Below are 19090 nucleotides of genomic sequence, written 5' to 3'. Positions count from 1 at the left end.
GCAAAATAAGACTGGCCTAAAAAACTAACAATTAACAATAAAAGAAAAACCACAATCATTTTAAAATTTGGATAAGTGGATCTATACAAAATATTCAAAAGAATAATTTGGAGAAATGTAAATTTTATCCCAATGAATGAAAATGACTATATGATAAGAAGGAAATATTTAAATATTTAATAATAACAATTAATGCTTTAGTAGTCCTCAAATAATATAAAATATCCAGGATTCAGTCTCTCTGAGTCAAAGAACAAGGAAATAAATTTAGTCAACCAAAAGAAAAGAATTCCAGAAATAAAGACGCTTGCTCCTTGGAAGAAAAGTAATGGCCAACCTAGACATCATATTAAAAAGCAGAGATATTACTTTGCTGACAAAGGTCCATCTAGTGAAAGCCATGGTTTTTCCAGTAGCCATGTACAGATGTGAGAGCTGGACCATAAAGAAGGCTGAGTGCTGAAGAATTAATGCTTTTGAACTGTGGTGTTGGAGAAGACTCTTGAGTGTCCCTTGGATGCAAGGAGATCAAACCAGTCAATCTTAAAGGAAATCAGTCCTAAATATTCATTGGAAGGACTGATTCTGAAGCTGAAGCTCCAGTACTTTGGCCACCTGATATGAAGAACCGACTCATTGGAAAAGACCCTGAAGGTGGGAAAGATTGAAGGCAGGAGGAGAAGGGAATGACAGAGGATGAGATGGTTGGATGGCATCACCAACTTGATGGACAGACATGAGTTTGAGCAAGCTGTGGGGATTGGTGAAGGACAGGGAGGCCTGGAGTGCTGCAGTCCATGGGGTTGCAAAGAGTCAGACATGACTGAGCAACTGAACTGAACTGAAAGCTCTTAGACTAATGAAAGCTCTTACCTCATTAGTCATTAGACTAATGAAAGATCTTACCTCATTTTCCATTTCTTCAAAGTCTAAGGGTTGTGAATTACATAAGGACTGAAGCTATGGTTTCTGATTAGAATAAGCCACAAGCTCTACATGCAATTCCATATTTGAAACGTCAACATATGACAACATAGCCCCATATTTTGGCTTCTAAACTGTTTTGAATGTAACCTACAGATAGAAACAGATTTTACTCCAGCCTGTACACACAAGCCTATACCTCTACATGTAAACAAATTGAAAGAAATAGCAACAATATCTACCCACTGGTTGGAATAATAGAGTCTGATGGATAGTTTACATTCTTACTGTTATATTTTTAAAATAATCATCAGCACATTATCTTTTTAAAATTTATTTTGAATTTATTTTTCTGGCTGTTTGGGGTCTTCATTGCTGCATGTGGGCTTTCTCTAGTTGCAGCGAGTGGGAGCCACTCTCTAGTTGCCGCGCTTGGTCTTCTCATTGTGGTGGCTTCTTTTGTTGCAAAACACAGGCTCTAGGCACACAGTCTCAGTAGCTGCAGCTTGTGGGCCCTAGAACACACAGCCTTCAGTAGCTGCAGCACACCAGGCCATCAGCTGTGGCTTGTGAGCCACAGAGCATGAGTTCAGTGGTCATAGTGCAGGGGCTTAGTTGTTCACAGCATGTGCAATTGTCCCACATCAGGGAGCAAACCTGTGTCCCCTGCACTGGCAGGCGATTCTTATCCACTGCACCACCGGGGAACTCTCTTACTATCCTATTTTTAAAATGCTGTTTGCTAACAAAAAAACACAATACTGGTTGCTGTCCACTAATTCCCCAAATCACTACCGGGCCCTGACCTTTATTTTAAAAATCATTAACCTAGTAACTCTTATGGTTGAGTAAATTATATTAAATATATATACATACTTTGACTGTGTCAGAACCCAAAAAAGTCTGTAGGGAACTTGAAGGAGAATCAGAAGAATGCTAGGGAAAAAAAAAAAAAAGGACAAGCTTAGGATGCATCCAGCCTAGTCAAGCAGAGGGAAATGAAGTGAAGCGAAGCAAAGGTTTGAATTGCATGGTCTAGTCTAAGGCATTACCATAGACAAGGAATCCTGTAAGACCTTATCAATGGTAGCACAGAGCTCTTCAGTTTGCTGCCTGAGCTGTGCAGGGGAACACAACTGGAAGAATTGAAACCAGGTACTGGGTTAGCAAAGAGTTTCGGGATTGTATTTCAAAAGCAGGGGTGGATCTGAAGCCATTACCTCCAGAGGTGGGTCTAAGGTGCTGTCCTTGGAAATGCTGTCCGTCTTGGCTGGTTCGTCTAGTGCCTAGTGATAATAAATGAAATGGTTCTCATGTGAGGCTTTTAGTCAAATATACAGATAGTAAAGTCTGAATTCAAAAAAAGCTCTGGATGTCTCAATGTTTCCAAGAATAATCTTTGAATCATTTCATGAGCTACTGTCTGACACAGAGGCATTGCCCACAAATGTCTACGTTCTGCTGTGGAACTAGTACCTCCAATATAAGAAACCTTGTAGCTCCTATCGGCACCCCACTGGCTTTTCAAGGTAAACATGTGAGGGGCTTTTCCCTTAGGTGGGAACCTTAAAAGTTGGGACATTCGATGTTCAGCCTAAAACCTAAGGGAGGAACTGGGAGCTGGAGTTGCCCTCCCAATTGTTTGACACCGTACCAGGGGTAGAGTTAATGGCAAGAGTGTATCTCAGCCTTTCCTGCCAGGTTTGATGTGGGTATTTTCTTATTAATCTGAGATGTTGGAGTCACTCAGCTGGGTTCTGGATTTCTCTCAGGGGGAATTTCTCCATGCGCAGTTTGCACATTCAGCCTATCATTGGGAGGAGAGGAGTTCAGAAGCCATCATGTTGCCACCTTGGTCTCTCTCCTTCATCATGTCTAATATTTGTGTCTACCTGCTTTTTTCTTAATCAAATTCCAGGTAGGATTATCCATTTCTAATCTCTTAATTGGACTAATTTTTGGCTTTGATCTTTGGCATACTCATTCCATTTCAGTCATTTCTGCTTATGACTCACTATTTAATTCTTTCTATAGTCTTTGGATTTATCCTTTTTTCCCTCAAAGAATCCTTTTTGTGGCATTCTGCAAGTTATGATATGTATATGATCACTATTATACAATGCTAAACATATTTTTTTAATATTTCCATTAAGTTTCCTTAGACTTAAGAGTTACTTCAAAGTAGTTTTTCCTTCTAATTTTTAGGAATATAAGTTTTTTATCCAATTTTTAAATGACTACTTATTTAGTTAGAACCAAAGAATTTCTTCAAAGTAGTAATTTCTTATGTAGTTTGATATTTATGGTATAAGACATGTTTTATGTAAATATTCCATAATATCTATTCTCTAATTGTTGGCTGCAGAGTTCCATGTGTATGTGTGTGTATGTATCAGATCAAAATTTTTCATTGTCTTTTCCAAATCATGTTTAGCTTTATTGCATTCTTATGCATGTTTATTCTTATTAACAATTGAAATCATAAAATATGACTTAATTGTTAATTTCTCCTTGTGATCTTAGCAATTTTGCTCAATGTCATTTGAAGTCATTTTATTAGCTACCTTCATAATTAGAAGAAGCATACCTTCTTCATGAATTAAATATTTGTATTTATAAAGTGTCTCTCCATATCCGTAACAGTACTTTGGGTCTTAATCTCTATTTTGCCTGATACAATCAAATGTTTTTATTAGTACTTTTTACTATATCGTTGCCTTTTTATTTCCAACTCTCTGCACCCAAACATTAGAAATCAGTGTTTTTTATAAATGTCTGGAATTCATTTCTTAATCTGATCTAATAATGTTTTTTAATATAAGGTAACATTTATTATCATTTGTTTCTAAAATATATTTGTTTTACCTTTGTCTCACTTTTTCTCTTTAATTTTTATTCATATTTTGAATTGTTTAATTGATTAAAGCTAATAAATTAAATTTACTGTAATTTATTTTTTCCCTGCACTAATTTGGATATCATGCCAGACAAGGCTAAGGTTCACCAAATTACTTCATTTTCTCAGGCAAGGATATACATTTCCTTGAACTTAAGAATTTAGGGCTTGTGACTGACTTTTCCTAAATGAATGTGAGCAAAGGTGATTCATAACTTCTGATGAAAGTCACTTAAGGGTGGATATGACTTTTCATCATTCTCTTTCTTCTTCAGATACCTGAAAATGCGAGACGGAAAGAGATTACATCACTGAGCCACGTTGAATCGCCAAGTTGAGCTGTACCCCCTTGTGATGTGGGAGAAAATGAATATTTATTAAGCTAGCTCCCTCATTTCAATAACACAGAGGAAATTGTCTGGAAGCTATTTTTTCAAAATCCACTCCTTTACATTAAATAAAATATAAAAAACTAGCTATGGTCACCTAATAGAAATGCTTGAGCTTTCCTTTTTCCTACCATTAAAAAAAAGTATCTCTTTTCTTCTCCTCCATCCTTCCTACTTAAAATTAATTATGCATAATAGATAGCAGGGAACAGAAAATATCATAAAGACAACTCCTTTCTGCTGTTCAGACAATTTAATTTTTCCTCGACATGGTGTTTTAACCACTTCCTATTTACCCTGTGGGTTGGGGTGAGGCGGGGAAGGGGTTCCCACTCTATAGTGCTAGGGACCCCTGAATGCATGACACTGGGCAGGTGAAATCAAGCAGAGTTTAATACTCAGAAGTAGTCATGGCCCAGGGGAAGAGAGTGTGTGTCCCATCAGGGCCACAGAAAAGTTGTGCTCAGGAAACAGTAAACAGCTAGGGGCTGTGGGAGGCAGGCTTTGTAGGATCAAGTGAGATGTCCCTGGTTCCTTAGAAGGCTGTGGTCACCTTGCCTGAATAACTACACACTGCACCTGGTCGGTCTGACAGGGAGAGTTGGGGGACCACGTCTGGAGAAGCGGAATGGGGAAGAGAGCTTGTAATTAAGCTATCTGAGGTCCTCCCAGTTCTACCAGATGCCAAGCACATAATATTGGGCCTTAGTTTTAGGCTTTACACCACATATGGCTTCTATGATAATAATTATAGAAAAGAAAAAAGTCAGGAATTAATGATCAGAATTAGGAACAAACTCCTTAGGAGAGAAGTCTGATCCAGCCCTTCCTTGCCTCGCCACCAACACCTTCTACCCACTCCTCCCTTGCATGCTGCTCTTTAACCACAAGGGACTTGGGTTTTTGAACTTGTGTTAACCTTCTAATCACACATCATCAACTCCACCTAGATGGATCTTTCCTCCACCATCAGCTCACCCTAAAGATCTTAATCCAAGTCCTTTATAATGGCTTTTGGCATTTGAACCAGGCAAAGTCTTTCACTCCCTCCTTGAGATACCACATCATTCCACACATGATTTAAAAATATTGTATCATCATTATTCTTCGACTGTATCTCTATCCTACTGGACCACTTGTCCTACTACAATTATGTAACTGTGGCATTTATCTTGGTAGCCTCAGGATATAGCATATGATATGTCTTCAGGAAAGACATTTAGGATGAACTGGAACCAGGGTAAACTGGCAAATAAATGGAGTTAAATGAATCATAGAAAGAATATGATTTCAATACGCCTCAGTAAAATGCTCTAGGGAAGGAGGTTGAACTCTGAATATTTTAAATAACAAATAATTTATTTTCCCACATTCCAATTAAATTTGTTTACCATCAAAGATCTGAGTATGTGATCAGTTTAATATAATGAGCAAATATTATTTTAGCCAAAATCAAATAGGGTTATTATCCTGGTTACTTCATAGGAACTTACTAAGCAAACACATCCTTTATTATACAACTTAAAACACTGATGTTTACTCAAGGAATAAAAAAACTATCTACACAGAATACTTGGAAAATTAAGGAGGATAACTAGTAGTATTAATATATCAGCAATGCTGAAACCTTGAAATGAAGACAATACTCAAATTGCATTAAAATTTGGAGGGGGGATTATTTCGAGTTTAAATAGCCTTGAAATTTTCTAGAATTGATTTTTTTATTGACAAGGAATTCTCTGTCAAGTATATCATCTTGATCCACTCCTAGCAGACTTTTTTTTTCCCACTGTGGTACAAAATGTATTAAAAAAAACATACATTAAATCTCTATTAACATGAAGTGTAACCATAGATTGCTTTTTGACAACTTAGCAGGACTGTATTGATGTTTCTTATTCATTTTAAGTGAAGTTCTCTCAGAACACTCTCCAGTAAAAGGTTTTATAAAAACATATTTTCCACCAAATTGGAAGATAGCCAAGCAAGGCATAAAGAGAACATACTTTGAATCCCATTTTTCAAGATTCTTAAGTAATGGTTAGAAGTATTCTGATTAAAAGTTGTTATATTTTGCTCAGCACAACCAACTTTGGGGCCCAGTTTTTGAAAAGACACATAGTCTCTTTCTGACTTTAAGAAAAAAATAGTTTCTGAATTCAGTATGATTTTCTAATTAAGGGCCAAGAACCAAGAACACCATTGAAAATCAAAGTCTTCGTGAGCTATGCCTACGCATCGTAAAAGGTGTTCCTCGTCCAAAAGGAGCAGCTCTCATGGAGCCCCAGTCACTGTCAAGTAAGATATGTTAAACCAGAAGACTGATCAGAACCTGCTTTCTTTGGAAATAGGATTAAGTGCTAAAAATCTGAAAACAGAATGAATTAGTTGCACTCTAAGCAGAATTAGAAAGTAAACTGTTTCCAAACAAAAAGTTATCTAAAAAGACTGGTGAACTTTTTGTGATGCCACGACTTTCTAACTGGATTGGATTTCAAAAATTTCATGGGTAAGTACTGTATTTTAGTAATGATAAAATTAACCTCCCAAAAAACAATTCAGGCAGAACCCAAATGTTGCTATACTTTGTTAACCAGGAATTTGGTAGAAAAATCCTCTAACCATAAGAGATTTGCTTGATTTTCAGTCATTAATACAAAACCATTTGTAAGACTGGAGATATTCTCAGGCAAATAAATCTCATTTTGATTCTCTAGTCAGAGAATAGCTTTCAGACCTGAAGAAAGGGGGGAAATGTACACTGTAAGCCAAAGGGGTTTCCATTATAAAAGTATAGCTTCTTTAAAGATCTAGGAATATTTATCAGTAGATTATTTTCATGTGATTGGTTTAAAATTCAAGAATTGAGGAAATTTACTTGGTGTTTTTAATCCCAAGATCTTTGGAGGGTTAAATATCTGTTCCTCACACACAGAAGGAATGGATTTTTGGCAAATCATTAGGCTAGTTTCAAATCCATTCATCAAGGCCCAATGGCAAAGCCTCTGGACTTTTTCTTCATTTAATCAAGGATATCAGAAGGATGTTTCTGATTTCCAGCCGGCACCTCCTCCACTGTAATTCACCTCCTCTCTTTCAGTAACTTAAGGAATTGTGCTGGTCTGTAAACCCTCATTCACTCAAGTCTTGTCAGAACTAAGCCATTTCCAATTCCCTTTAACTGTTCCTCATTAAAAAAAAAAAAAAAAAAAAAAGCTTTTGCTGCTCTAATTTAATGAATATTTAAATATATTTTAGCAAGTAATAAAAAAATTATCTAAAACCACCATCTCTTGCTGAATATTTCACATTAGCTAATTAGCTCAGCATCACTGTTGCATGCTGAGGAGGGAAAAGCCAGGGGGTAATTGGATCCCACTTGAGGTCCATTTCAGCAACTTACTAGCCCTGCTGCTTTTGGAAATGCAGTTGACATCTTGGAGCATCAAAATCCTTACAGAGTTGTGAAGATAGTAAAGCATTTAGCTCAGTGTCTGATACACTAAAGGACTCAATATGGCGGCCGTCATGGTATTCTTTAAAAGGCACCAAGTCTAAAACCAACTTGCTTTCCCTGTAACAGAAGGCCCTTTGTATCTTTTCCATGGAATTAGCGTTAATGAGACTTATTCCACCCCAAAGCAAGACTCCTAACTACCATACACTAGGTATCTTTATTTTTATAATCCTATGAGCAAAAATTTGGCTTAAAACCCTGTGATTGGAAATTTTAGAGACCTACCCAGGTGAAAACTGAATTAATTTATTCAATGAATGCTTAACAAAAACTACTGCATTTTCTCACAGTTTATAGTAGGGAAAAAGAAAAATCCAATATGTATATTTAAATATGGTTTAATAAGTGTTTTAAAAGAGTAGTTGAGTGGTAGACAATTGCCCAAGGGCAACCAGTTAGTATAGACTTGGGTCCTGGGCACTTCTCCACTGCTAAACAAATTGGGAACACAGTTACTTCTTGAAGTAACCTAAATTAAGACACTCACTCTAGTCTAGACCATATGCTTAAGTTAGTAACCAGATTTTGTTAAATTTTTAAGACATGCATTCATCTTAAAATAGTCTCACCCAAAGACATATAATTAATCTGATTGGAGTTTAAAAAGTCACCTTTAAAGAAATTAAACTGGCAACTTAGAATAAAACATTTACATTGACAAGATATCTCAAATCTTTACTTTTCTATTTTTTTAGCATAGTTCTCCCTATTGTCTTTGAAACAGCTGTTTATATTCTCCTTCCACCAGGAGAAATAAAATGATTTTTCCTGTAATCTTCATTTAAATAATTCTGTAGTTTATAGGTGCTATTTATAAAATTGATTCACTCTAAAATTCTTTCAAACACACATAGGTTATGAATTAAATGCACAGTAATATCATTTGTTGGAAAAATTAGTACCTAACTGTAGCCTTGATTTTATCCCGAGAAATATTTGTGAAGAAGGCAATAGATAAAATACTTCCAAAGAAAAAGTGTATTATTTCATGGAAAAATAGCAATCACCATGAGACAATAAATATTCGTATTATTTGATTACAAGGAAACATTCCTTTATCTTTCCTATCCTTAAAATAATTGCACAATAAAAATAATAATCCATGTATTTAGAATATAAATATGTTTCCTTCAGTTTCACTTTTTACCTATTGCTATTGGACTTAGATGATAAGAAAAATTAGTCAATAAGAGAGAGATGTTTAACATTCTCTGAAAAGGATAACAGTACCCATATGGAGAATAAAAAATAATGTCCATATCAAAATTATTTCCTCTACAGAACTTGGTATATTGTTGAACATATTGTAATAAGGACAGTCATGAATGCAAATTCATCTAATTATTTTGTTCCTGCTTTATAATCACTTGTATTACATCCTCATCTCAGTCTTGGAGAAGATGATTATTGGCAGGAGATTAAGTCAAAGACCTCGATGCCAACACATTAAAATATGAAGGCTGACATTCATCTTTTCCTGTAAAGCCTTAGTTAAGGCTTAAGCTAAAAATGCTTTCCTCCTAAACATTCATGGAGGGGAAATGATAGAAAATGGAATAAGCTATAAATTTAAGTTTGATGTGGACAATAAATTATAGAACAGAAGTACCAGATACTTCATACCCCTTGTCAACAAAATGCACACTTTTGAAAACTATGGGCTTCATCAAGGGGTGATTAAAGCTGAAACCAGTTGGGGGATTCAATGAGAGCTTAAGGTCTAATCAGAAGGGATACCTGTATTTCAATTTGGAGAAAAGTTTGCTTTAAAAAACAGTATTTTTTTTAAAGTGATTCTGGTTCCTCATTAATTATACTATATGCTATAAAACAAAATATGGTATAAAAAATCTGACTGGGGGAGAATTGTTGAACTATCTTAAGATGAAGTAAATGGGTTCATTGCATCTTCAAGGTGGTCCCCAGCATGGGCCCTAACAGAATCCCGTAATGACACTGTGGCATCACCCTTCTTAATTGTAGTGTTCTGCATGATATTAAAGGGATCTCCAAAAAGTTTCTGGGATTCAACATATTCCAAACTACAAATCCTCCCCCAAATAGGTGAGCCTCTTATTATTATAGTCCTAGTTTACCCACTCCATTCAGAAATAAGTCCCTTTGATTTTGATGGCATAGGATGAGTTCTATCGTATAAACCAGATTTATTTTTTTAAAACTACAACCATGAAAGAAACAACACAGTATAATTCAAGAAATATGACGGAAAATATATAAACTCTCATAAAATCTTGGGATAATATTTTTATGATTTAAAAATTCTTAAAAGTAAAGTCTCCCATTGGGGAGTACATAACATAGGAAAGCCAACCAAAAAAAAAAAAAAAAAAAAAAAAACATGGAATTATAAAAGGCTCTAAAGAAAAACAAGCATCATGTTATATTCTGTGACCCTGAAGCAAGTCAAGTATTTGTGGTCCAAAAACAATATCTTAGCCAAGAGACAATTATCCACACTAGATAAATGTATTGCGTGCTCAGTCAGGCTAATCCCTGGTGAATAAATGCTTCAGGTATTTTAAATTAGATATCATGATATTTACAGATGTTGTACTAAAAACAAAAATGATAATTTTACTGAAGAGCATGTTTTATTTGAAATTAAAAACACAAACCCTCTACTTTATGAACTTGCGTTAGGTTCAGTAAAAACCAATACCACCAAAGATGTTTATGAAATGGGTTTTGATGAAATTTGAAATTAAGCTAATCATTCTTCATTTTTAATGACTGACTAATAAGGTATAATCCTTAAAATCCATTGAACTGAAAAAGACAGAAATTCTGAAACCAGGAAGTCTGCATGGCTGGTGAGGGAAGAGCTTCTCTCACTTCTGTGAAGGCAGGCCCTTGTGAGCAGATTTTGGAAACGTCCATCTAAATGGGCAGAGGGTCTATGGTGAAGGAACACTTCTACTACGACTCCACGTAGTAACTCTAGACATAGGATAAGGGGCATCTGGTGACACGGTGATGGTGTCACTTCCTCACGCCTCCAGAAATCTCCCAATATTGGAAATCTCCCTTTTGGGGGAGTGGGGGGTGGGCATGCAGCATGCAGGATATTAGTTCCTCAACCAAGAACTGAACCCGTGTCCCCTTCAGTGGAAGCTCAGAGTCTTAACCACTAGACCACCAGGGAATTCCCCTATGTTATCCTTCAATGAACCATAGAAGGTCAAAATTCAGAAAAGAAGCTAGAGGAAAAAGCTACCCATCTGCCTGCAGCCAAGTAACTCCCACCCCACCTCAAAGGATTCAGAAATATAGAGCATACTCTGGGCCACAGCTGGATAACAGTTCCTTATCAGAGATACATAATGTAAGAGATACTGTCAATTAATGTTCACTTATACACCTCTTAGCATTCCCCACTAACAATTCCTATTTTTTAGACAAAGCAATATACAGAATATGAGAATATACAGTTTTATTCTCCAGATCATGCTAAAATGTAGATTTTAGCATGTAGATTCAAAAACCAGTGGTCAAAATATCACCTGGTTGCAAACACTAACATTTGACAAATAATAATATTATTTGAAACACTATAATTGCACACACACACACACAAAAATGGGCTTCATGCAATCAAAGATATATTGCCTAAATAAATAGCATAAAAATAACATAGGAACTATACCATGTCATAAACTTGGTAATTGATTTCATTCATTTCCTCCACTGGGACTTCATTAGAGCCTTTGTAATGGACTTGTGAAACAAGAGGCTTTAATTTAATTTACCCACTGAAGCAGAATCCTGTAATTTTATAATGACTCTTAATAGCAAATCAAAAATGCCCTGGAGCCATGTGAAAGCAGCTAGGTCACTGGAAAGGATTTCCACCTTCTATCTCATTCATGGAGGTCAGATCAGTGAGATGGATAAAGATGTTCAGACTGTGATCGGATTTAAGAGGTTAAGTTAGGTGCTTGGCTAATGCATTTCCACCCTGTGGAAGTCACGTAGTGTGTTAAAGTGAAAGTGTTAGTCGCTCAGTCGTGTCCAACTCTCTTTGGCCCCATGGACTGCAGCCCACTAGGCCACTCTGTCCATGGAGTTCTCCAGGCAAGGATACTGGAGTGGGTTGCCATGCCCTCCTCCAGGGCATCTTCCCGACCCAGGGATTGAACCTGCATTTCCTGTGTGTCCTGCACTGCAGGCAGATTTTTACATCTGAGACACCTATGAATCACTCAGTTTGAAAGGTGGCCAGTTGCCCAGATGTAACCCCATTTTACCTCTACTCCGTCGATTGACCAATGTGAACAGAAGTGGACACCCTTACATATTTTTTTAAGATTTTCTATGTGGACTTTATTTTTAAAGTCTTTATTGAATTTGTATCATCCTGCTTCTGGTTTATGTCTTGGTTTTTTGCGAGGCATGTGGGATCTCAGCTCCCCAACCAGGGACTGAACCCACACCTCCTGCATTGGAAAGTGAAGTCTTAATCATCACGAGACCACCATCCTGGAAACACTTAAATTTTAACAATTATTTAAAATTCCAAAGGACAGGGATATACTCAGAGATACACGATGTAATCAAGTTTCCCAGAGTTGCCTGACAGCTCCTACCCAGACTCTACTGATAAATTAATGATATCTCCAATTCTACTCACCAAGATGCTTTCACCATGTCATCCTAAACTAAAAGCAGCATTTTATTTTGGTAAATGCAAAACTTGAAAACAGAAATTTTCTAAAAAACATGAGCAATCTTAGAAAACATCACCAAAATTTACTCCGCTTTTGAGCCAACACTGACCTTCTGTTCCAAAAGCAATGTGTTTGTTGGGATTGCTGCAAAAGCCTTGTAGCTGGACTTGGTCTTGTATTGCTAGAATGGGGGGTAACCAGAAAGTAAGAATGGAGTTGAAAAGGGGAAAGAATGTGACATAATTTTAGACCAGTTCTACTAAGTTAAATGACATGTTATCAAATGAAGGAAACAATGATTATGCTTCAACAACTTGCTTTTGACAGAAAAAAAATAGCTCTTCCTGTTGATGCTTTATTAGAATGAAAAGCAAAGAAATACCACAGTAAAACATCAGCCTAGGGATTATAGGCAATTATATGGTATATCATTTCAGAGTTTAAAAACATTCCTTTTTACAAAGTTATATGTAAATTTCTCATTGGCAGTATGCCCTGACAGGAAGACTATTGTATAAATATTTGGGGTATTTTTGCTTGATTCTCAAAGGAATGTGGGTCTTTTTTTATGGTGCTGTAATTAACAAATATTATGCCAATAAGTTTAATTGAACTTGATAGTCTCTTGCATCATTTATAAAAACAGTGATCAGAACACATAAAATCTGGTAATAATGCTTAAAAAGTAGTATTTTGAATAGATGTGATAGCAATTTAACTCCATAATGGGAAAACTAGAAGGCCACTAGAAGGTCTTAAATTCATTTTTTAAACTTCATCACCCTCTCCTGCACTTTCCAATACAGTGATATTAAAGAATCAAAAGATAAAATATTCCAAGTTTTAAGTAAAAGTTGGGGTAATCCAATTCAGTTTTGTAGAGTATTTGGGGTCAAGCATGAGGAAACTGTAGAAATCAGGATCATAGACATAATCAAAATCCCAGTGTTGACATTGCTCTGGGTGCCAAGTTCAAGGTTCCTCTCGCTTCAAAAGCTCCTGTCTCAGGCAGCTTCCCCACCGGCCCCAGAGCTGTGGGAAACTGGCGTACAGCACCAGGCTGTCTTCATCCCCTGCAAGCAAACCAAAGGGTCTACAGAAGAAGACAGAGCAATCAAGTAAAATAAAAAAATGCCAGGGACGGAAGAAGCAACACTTCGGCCCCTTCAAGCCCTGAGTCTCTCTGTTGACCTGGTACAGTAAGCCCCCTACATATGAACAAGTTGTATTCCAAGAGCGCATTGGTAAGTTCAATTTGTTTGTAAGTCCAACTAAGTTAGCCTAGATACTCAACTAACACATTTGGCTATATAGTACTGTACTATAATAGGTTTGTAATACTTTTCATACAAACAAAATGTACATTAGAAACACAAAAAATGAAACATTTTCAAATTTACAGTACAATACCTTGAAAGGTTCAGTACTATAGTACAACAGCTGGGATATAGGGGCTGGCATGAACGTTCACATTTTTGAAAGGTTGAAACCTGAAGGTTTATATGTAGGGCACTTACTATACTGCTATAGTCTCCAGAAAATAATGTATTTAGATTAATGATTGAAGCAAAATACCATCTCAACATGGAAAATAAGAGCCGACATCTATAACTAGGCAAATAACATGCATTGCCTCATTTAATTTTGCAGAATCCCTATAACTAAACAATCATTAAGCAAAGGCTATGTGGTGAGTTCAGATGACTCATCTAAGACCACAGCCCATATAAAATCTAAAAGATGTGGAATGCAGGTCCACCAGGCCCATATTTCTCAATAAGATATCTTCTCCCAAGGAATATCTAAACAGATAAATAATGCAGAAAAAATGTTATTAATACTCCACAGTGGTTTTGTGGGTATTTAATTGCAACAATAGTTGCAATAATAATTAACAATCACTACCCTCTAAAACGGAGAAGGCAATGGCACCCCACTCCAGTACTCTTGCCTGGAGAATCCCAGGGACAGAGGAGCCTAGTGGGCTGCCGTCTATGGGGTTGCACAGAGTTGGACACGACTGAAGTGACTTAGCAGCAGCAGCAGCACCCTCTAAAAGCTTACTAGGTACCCTCTAAAAGCTACCTGTGTATTATCTCCCTGAGTTATCAAAACAAACCTATGACGTAGATACTATATTACGTTCACTTTATATATGGAAACTAAAAGGCTTCCCTAATAGCTCAGTTGGTAAAGAATCCGCCTGCAATGCAGGAGACCCCAGTTCTATTCCTGGGTCATCAAGATCCTCTGGAGAAGGGATAGGCTAACGACTCCAGTATTCTGGCCTGGAGAATTCCATGGACTGTATAGTCCATGGGGTCGCAAAGAGTCGGACACGACTGAACGACTTTCATTTTCACCTCAAAGCAGAGAGACGTTAACAAAGAACTTATCTAAGGTCTGCTGCTGCTGCTGCTGCTGCTAAGTCACTTCAGTCGTGTCCAACTCTGTGTGACCCCATAGACGGCAGCTCACCAGGCTTCCCCGTCCCTGGGATTCTCCAGGTAAGAACACCAGAGTGGGTTGCCATTTCCTTCTTCAATGCATGGAAGTGAAAAGTGAAAGTGAAGTCGCTCAGTCATGTCCAACACTTAGCGACCCCATGGACTGCAACCCACCAGGCTCCTCCATCCATGGGATTTTCCAGGCAAGAGTACTGGAGTGGGGTGACATTGCCTTCTCCGAGGTCACTAGCTACTAAATCATCGCTGGGATTTGGACATGGGTGCTCCAGGTCAACAGCCATGACTCACCTACCATAGGACCTCACCTCATCTTTCAGGGTGCATAATTATTTATAACCTTTGCTCGCCTATCCTCAGCTGCTCTAAAGAATATAGCTGAAAAGCTTGGTCAGAGCAATATTTTTCTGTTATACACGTAATGCCATATAATATTAGAATCAGAAGTGAAATTGAAGGCAATTTGGTTCAACCCGCTTAGCGAAAGCATCAATCTCTCTGATCCCTTGTTCAGCCACACCTCCCAAGGTAGCACGTTTTGCTCTGTTAGAATTAGTACAAAATTCTCCGTTATACTGAGACAAAATATGCTTCTGCTAACTTACTCCTAGAGGATATTGGTCCTTTTTTTCCCTGTTTGACTAAGAGCTCTCTTCTGTGTAATGGTTATACTGCTGTCTCTATCAACCTTTTTCTTACTGATCCTCAATTGAAGAACTCCACTATCATTTTCCTCTGTCAATATTCGTTTAACATTTTTAAAATTTAATTTTGATTTTATATTAGAGTATACTTGGGCAGTGGCACCCCACTCTAGTACTCTTGCCTGGAAAATCCCATGGACGGAGGAGCCTGGTAGGCTGCAGTCCGTGGGGTCTCTAGGAGTCGGACACGACTGAGCGACTTCACTTTCACTTTTCACTTTCATGCATTGGAGAAGGAAATGGCAACCCACTCTGGTGTTCTTGCCTGGAGAATCCCAGGGACGGGGGAGCCTGGTGGGCTGCCGTCTATGGGGTTGCACAGAGTCGGACACGACTGAAGCGACTTAGCAGCAGCAGCAGCAGCAGCATACTGATTTACAGTGTTTTATTTTAAAAATGATACAAATGATCTTATTTACAAAACAGAGGCAGATTGACAGAATTTGAAAACATTTATGTTTACCAAATTCTGTTTACCAAATTTGAAAATTTATGTTTACAAAGGGGAAAGGTGCCGGGAAGGATAAATTAGGAGTGTGGGATTAACATATACACACTACTATATGTAAAAATATTAAAGATATGTTTAACTAGATGTATTTTTAACACAAGGCAGAATATCATCATCATGTACATGATATTGACAATAAACTCAATTAATACAGAGAAGATAATAATCATAGGAATTGTCTGCTTAGTTTTTGTGTTATGTTTAGAATACAGAAGAGAGTGAAATTGAAGTCATTTTATATATTACTGGATCACAGTGAGTATGCTAGAGCCTCAAATTCCTAATTCTTTCATCACTTTTTTAAATTAATTTATTTTAATTGGTGGCTAATTACTTTACAATATTGCGGTGGTTTTGCCATACATCGACATGAGTCAGCCACGGGTGTACAGGTGTCTCCTCATCCAGAACTCCCCCTCCAACTCACCCCCCACCCCCATGGAGAACAGTGTGGAGAGTCCTTAAAAAACTGGAAATAGAACTGCCATACAACCCAGCAATCCCACTGCTGGGCATACACACAGAGGAAACCAGAATTGAAAGAGACACATGTACCCCAGTGTTCATTGCAGCACTGCTTACAACAGCCAGGACATGGAAGCAGCCCGGATGTCCACTGGCACATGAATGGTAAGGAAACTGTCCTACACAGACACAATGGAATATTACTCTTTCATTTCTTTTTAACATTTGGTTTATATTTGGTTCGTCATTGTAAACTGTAAAGTTAATAATTTTATGTTATTTCATGAACCATTTTTATCTTCATTCAAGCCACAGATTAAGGATAGAAAGCTCTTGCCTACTGGATTCTGCCAACCTGATGGGCATTGATCCATCTTGTAAATTTACTTGGATACAGCAGTCCAATTAACAGAGTCATTTGACAAATTATTATTGAGTATCTACTTTGTGACGTGTATTGTTCTAAATATTAGAGATTCAGCAGTAAACAAAACTCACAAGACTTTACTGTCCAGAGTTGATATCTCATTGAACTGAAACAAACGAACAATAAATAATTAATAAAGAAAAGTCCTAGAAAGATAAATAATATTCAGAAAATTAAAGTAAAATGATGAGATAGAGAGTGATCTCAAGAATGCTTTGGATTAAACATTCAGAACAAGTGGGAATTCACAGGAATACATCACTAGACCTCTAATAGGTCTAGTGGAAGATAGGAAGAAAAGGAAGATATCTTTCCTTGTTCATGATATCATGAGAGACATCACGAAAGCTGGAACCTGGAAGTCATTCAACAAATGTCTATTGCTTTAAGAAAATCTCTCACTTCCAGTTATAGTTGTTTTTCTAAACAATCACAAACTAAGAATTTGCCATAATTTTCAGAATTTACCTTGGAATTTTGTGTGGAAAAAAAAATTGCTTGCTTCTTTTTTCTGGTAAATCTCTTCCATAATTTACAATAGTTTTGCAATAGAAGTCGTAATTTAATCCTTCTTTTTTTGTGATATAATTTTTCTAGACCAGGAGATTGTACTTCTTTACAGCAACCAGATGTCCTTTCTCATACTTCATCTATCTGGAGCCTTATGCATCTCTAAGATATATTTTCCCTTCATGGATCAAGGCAAATTGAACATGGTAAAGTAGGAAAGAGCAAGATTGAATATCAACATATTAAGAATCAAGGAAGTTCCAGAAAAACATCTATTTTTGCTTCATTGACTATGCCAAAGCGTTTGACTCTGTGGATCACAACAAACTGGAAAATTCTTAAAGACAACCCTACCTATCTCCTGAGAAATCTGTGTGCAGGTCAAGAAGCAACAGTTAAAACCAGACATGGAACAATGGACTGCTTCAAACAGGGAAAGGAGTACATCAAGGCTGTATACTGTCACCCTCTTTATTTAACGTATATGCAGAGTACATCAAGCGAAATGCTGGGCTGGATGAATCACAAGCTGGAGTCAAGATTGCCTGGAGAAATATCAATAACCTCAGACATGCAGATGACACCACCTTTATGGCAGAAATGCAAAAGGGCAAAATGGTTGTCTGAGGAGGCCTTACAAATAGCTCAGAAAAACAGAAGCTAGAGGCAAAGGAGAAAAGAAAAGATATACCATTTGAATGCAGAGTTCGAAAGAATAGCAAAGAGAGAGAAGAAAGCCTTTCTCAGTGATCAATGCAAAGAAATAGAGGAAAAAAATAGAATGGTAAAAACTAGAGATTTCTTCAAGAAAATTAGAGATACCAAGGGAACATTTCATGCAAAGATGGGCACAATAAAGGACAGAAATGGTATGGATCAAGACAAGCAGAAGATATAAAGAAGAGGTGGCAAGAATACATAGAAGAACTACAAAAAAAAGATCTTCATGACCCAGATAACCATGATGGTGTGATCACTCACCTACAGCCAAACATCCTGGCATGAGAAGTCAACTGGGTCTTAGGAAGCATCACCACGAACAAAGCTAGTGGAGGTGATGGGATTCCAGTTGAACTATTTCAATTCCTAAAAGATGATGGTGTGAAAGTGCTGCACTCAATATGCCAGCAAATTTGGAAAACTCAACAGTGGTCACAGGACTGGAAAAGGTCACTTTTCATTCCAATCCTAAAGAAAGGCAATGCCAAAGAATGCTCAAGCTACCGCACAATTACACTCATCTCACACACTAGCAAAGTAAGGCTCACAATTCTCCAAGCCAGGCCTCAACAGTACGTGAACCATGAACTTCCAGATATTCAAGCTGGATTTAGAAAAGGCAGAACCAGAGATCAAATTGCTAACATCCACTGGATCATAGAAAAAGCAAGAGAATTCCAGAAAAACATCTATTTCTGTTTTATTGATTATGCCAAAGCCTTTAACTGTGTAGGTCACAACAAACTGTGGAAAATTCTGAAAGATGTGGGAATACCAGACCACCTGACCTGCCTCCTGAGAAACCTGTATGCAGGTCAAGAAGCAACAGTTAGAACCGGGCATGGAACAACAGACTGGTTCCAAATTGGGAAACATC

General features: G+C 37.2%; 1 protein-coding gene across 9 annotated transcripts in view; it reads right to left on the bottom strand.

The window, feature by feature from the left end:
* LOC102412913 (muscular LMNA interacting protein) overlaps window positions 1–19090 on the bottom strand; it is a 299136-nt gene that overhangs the window by 98804 nt on the left and 181242 nt on the right. For all 9 annotated transcript variants that reach the window (XM_045163422.1, XM_045163421.1, XM_045163412.1 and 6 more), the window contains 4 exons: window positions 12521–12592; window positions 2145–2210; window positions 1977–2060; window positions 1801–1860 (listed from right to left, as the gene is read on the bottom strand). In XM_045163422.1, coding sequence (XP_045019357.1) covers window positions 1801–1860; window positions 1977–2060; window positions 2145–2210; window positions 12521–12592 — 282 coding nt within the window. The remainder of the gene's footprint in view (window positions 1–1800; window positions 1861–1976; window positions 2061–2144; window positions 2211–12520; window positions 12593–19090) is intronic.

This window comes from Bubalus bubalis, chromosome 2 (assembly GCF_019923935.1).
Source record: "Bubalus bubalis isolate 160015118507 breed Murrah chromosome 2, NDDB_SH_1, whole genome shotgun sequence".
In the NCBI taxonomy this organism is placed as follows: Eukaryota; Metazoa; Chordata; class Mammalia; order Artiodactyla; family Bovidae; genus Bubalus; species Bubalus bubalis.
The sequence above is the reverse complement of the archived record's forward strand: the minus strand, read 5'-3'. Positions and strand labels throughout refer to the sequence as shown.